Source organism: Penaeus japonicus, unplaced genomic scaffold (genome assembly GCF_977035675.1).
Source record: "Penaeus japonicus unplaced genomic scaffold, GWHDUDI00000001_assembly GWHDUDI00000036, whole genome shotgun sequence".
NCBI lineage: Eukaryota > Metazoa > Arthropoda > Malacostraca > Decapoda > Penaeidae > Penaeus > Penaeus japonicus.
Window position 1 is genome coordinate 13,903,037 of NW_028234438.1, and position 2,500 is coordinate 13,905,536.

The 2,500-nt window shown below is 35.1% G+C and overlaps 1 protein-coding gene across 1 annotated transcript in view; it reads right to left on the reverse strand.

Annotated features, from left to right (window-relative positions):
- The window catches only part of LOC147467409 (uncharacterized), a 19,811-nt gene that overhangs the window by 1,001 nt on the left and 16,310 nt on the right, over window positions 1–2,500 (reverse strand). Inside the window, exons 3-5 of the mRNA XM_086531811.1 lie at window positions 953–1,253; window positions 553–741; window positions 1–396 (exon numbers count right to left, since the gene is read on the reverse strand). The exon at window positions 1–396 is cut by the window's left edge and continues 1,001 nt beyond it. Coding sequence (XP_086387937.1) covers window positions 200–396; window positions 553–741; window positions 953–1,253 — 687 coding nt within the window. The 3' untranslated portion in view covers window positions 1–199. The remainder of the gene's footprint in view (window positions 397–552; window positions 742–952; window positions 1,254–2,500) is intronic.

Consider the following 2,500-nt stretch of genomic DNA (forward strand, 5'->3'; position numbering starts at 1 on the left):
TGCAATGGTATCCCCCCGGGTTGTCTTCAAAACGTTTTCATTATATAAAAATTTCATGATGATGTGCAAAAGGGGTTATTTTCCAATCATATATATATATATATACATATATATTCATTTATATGCATATATATATATATGTATTTATATAGATATATATAGATATAACTTTTTCTTTCATTCTTGCCGTCGATCCCTTCTAGGTGGTGGTTTTGTTCGCTTGGCAGACGTACTCGTATTCATATGAGCAGTAAATGTCATCCATAGTGGCCGCAGGCTGCATGACGCCGCACATCGTTCCATCGGTGGCTCCATTCGGCTCCCCTGTGTTCCACACGTCCACTGCCAGTCGTCCATCCATCCATGTCCGATCGATAATTCCAACCCACTTGTAATCTTTTGGATTAGGTAAATCATACCGCGTTAGTTGGAATATACACCAAGCATTCTCCATAATGACTTAAAAAAAAGGTTATATGTTCATTTATCCAAATAACTGATCTTGTCCCTAGCTTGACAAATACAGTGCAAATACAAAGAATCAAACCCTACTGCGAACAACTTGGTTGTAATAATAGTTTTTCAGAGAGTGGAGCTGTTCGCTGGTCGAAGCAACGAACAGATCTGCGTCGTACGCGAGGCAGTCCTCGCGGGACTCGTTCCAGTTCCTCTTGGTTGTTGACAGGTAGATGCATCCCAGGTCCTCCAGCATGGGAATCACAGCGAACGGAGAATTGCATACTGGAGGTGGCAAAGATTGCAATTAAAGGAGCGGTTGAGGTTCCCTGTTTCGGTGGCGTTTCGATCAGTTTGGTTTGCTGAGAGGTTCATTTGTATCGCGGACGACTGAAACTAGGAAAACTGGTGAACCCCTTCAATATGCATCATGTTTTACATCATGTTTCCACTTCTCATGCTAGATTAGGTCACCTTAAAGCCGAAAAATGATCACCTGGGGAAGAAATGCTTGATTTGCAGTTGACAGTGGGAGGAAATAGCGAAGGCGGGAAAGCAAAGTCGTAAAGGCTACACGCACTATCGATGTAGCAGTAGAAGGTGCACCAGGGCCGTTTGCTGGCCTCTGCGGCGCACAGCAGGTCAGTCGAGGGCGTGATCTGTTCCGTGGGCGTACCTTTAACGCTTTCGCGAGCGTTGGCTGCCTGCCACATGACCCCTGAGGACGTGACATCTTCAGCTGTTGCCCAGGAAGTCAGCAACAGGAAACTGCTCAGAAGCTGAGGGTTCATCTTAATCTGGAGAACAGTTATTGGAAATGTTAAAAACAGTCAAGATTGTAGCGAGTCATGTGGTTCTGAGAATCTATTTCATATTTTATTAAATTACATATATTATGATATATGAATTTGCTTACTAATTTACTAATGGGATTAATTATTCTTTTTTCTTTTTGTTTTGTATTATTGTTATAATTAGAAGTATTCTTTTTAGTATTGTATTATTATTAGTTTTATCTTTTATTACTGTAATTAGTGATTTGATTTTTTATTAGTATCATTATTGTTATGATTGTTATCCTCCTCCTCCTCATCATCATCATCAGCAGCAGCATTACTAGCACAGTACCATTTATAATCTTTATTACTTAGGCGACTTTAATATGGAAACGAACATCACGAAATCACGATCATCAAAATACAACAGGAAAAAGGAACTAAGTGACTTGCTCAGCCCACACACATAGACACACACGCACACATATTTACGCACTCACACACATACACACACATACACACAAACACATAAACACACAGACATACACACATGTGTGTATATATATATAGATATGTATATATATACATATGTATGTGTGTATGTATGTATATATATATTCATATTTATATATATGTGTGTGTATGTATATATATTTACATATACATGTATATATATATGTATAAATGTATTTATATGTATATATATATACATATATACATATATTTATCTATCTATCTATATAGATATGTGAATATATATATATATATATATGTATATACATATATATATATTTATAAATATATATATATATACATATGTATGTATATATTTATATATAATTTTATATATATATATATATATATATATATATATATATATATATATATATATATGCATGTATGTATATATCCACGCACAAATATAGTCTTTAGTATCATCATCAGTATAAAGGCCATCCCTAACACTATATCTCTCGGCACTGTACTTGTCTCTACTTGTGTAGCTTTTTTCATCATTATCTTCCCACCCTTTCATCTTTCTTTCAACTTTCTCTTGCTACGTTTTCCTCTCTTAGTCTCCAGTCATCCAACCCCTGTGCTTACCACCTCTTGGATAAAGATTTGTATATATATAAAGGATCATTTAAATATTACATAAACAATATGACCTGAGAAAGTGCTAACTATAAGTTACAGTATCAAAAGAGAAGAAAAAGCCAATATTTTTTTTTCTCTTTTTTGTATATATATATATATATATATATATA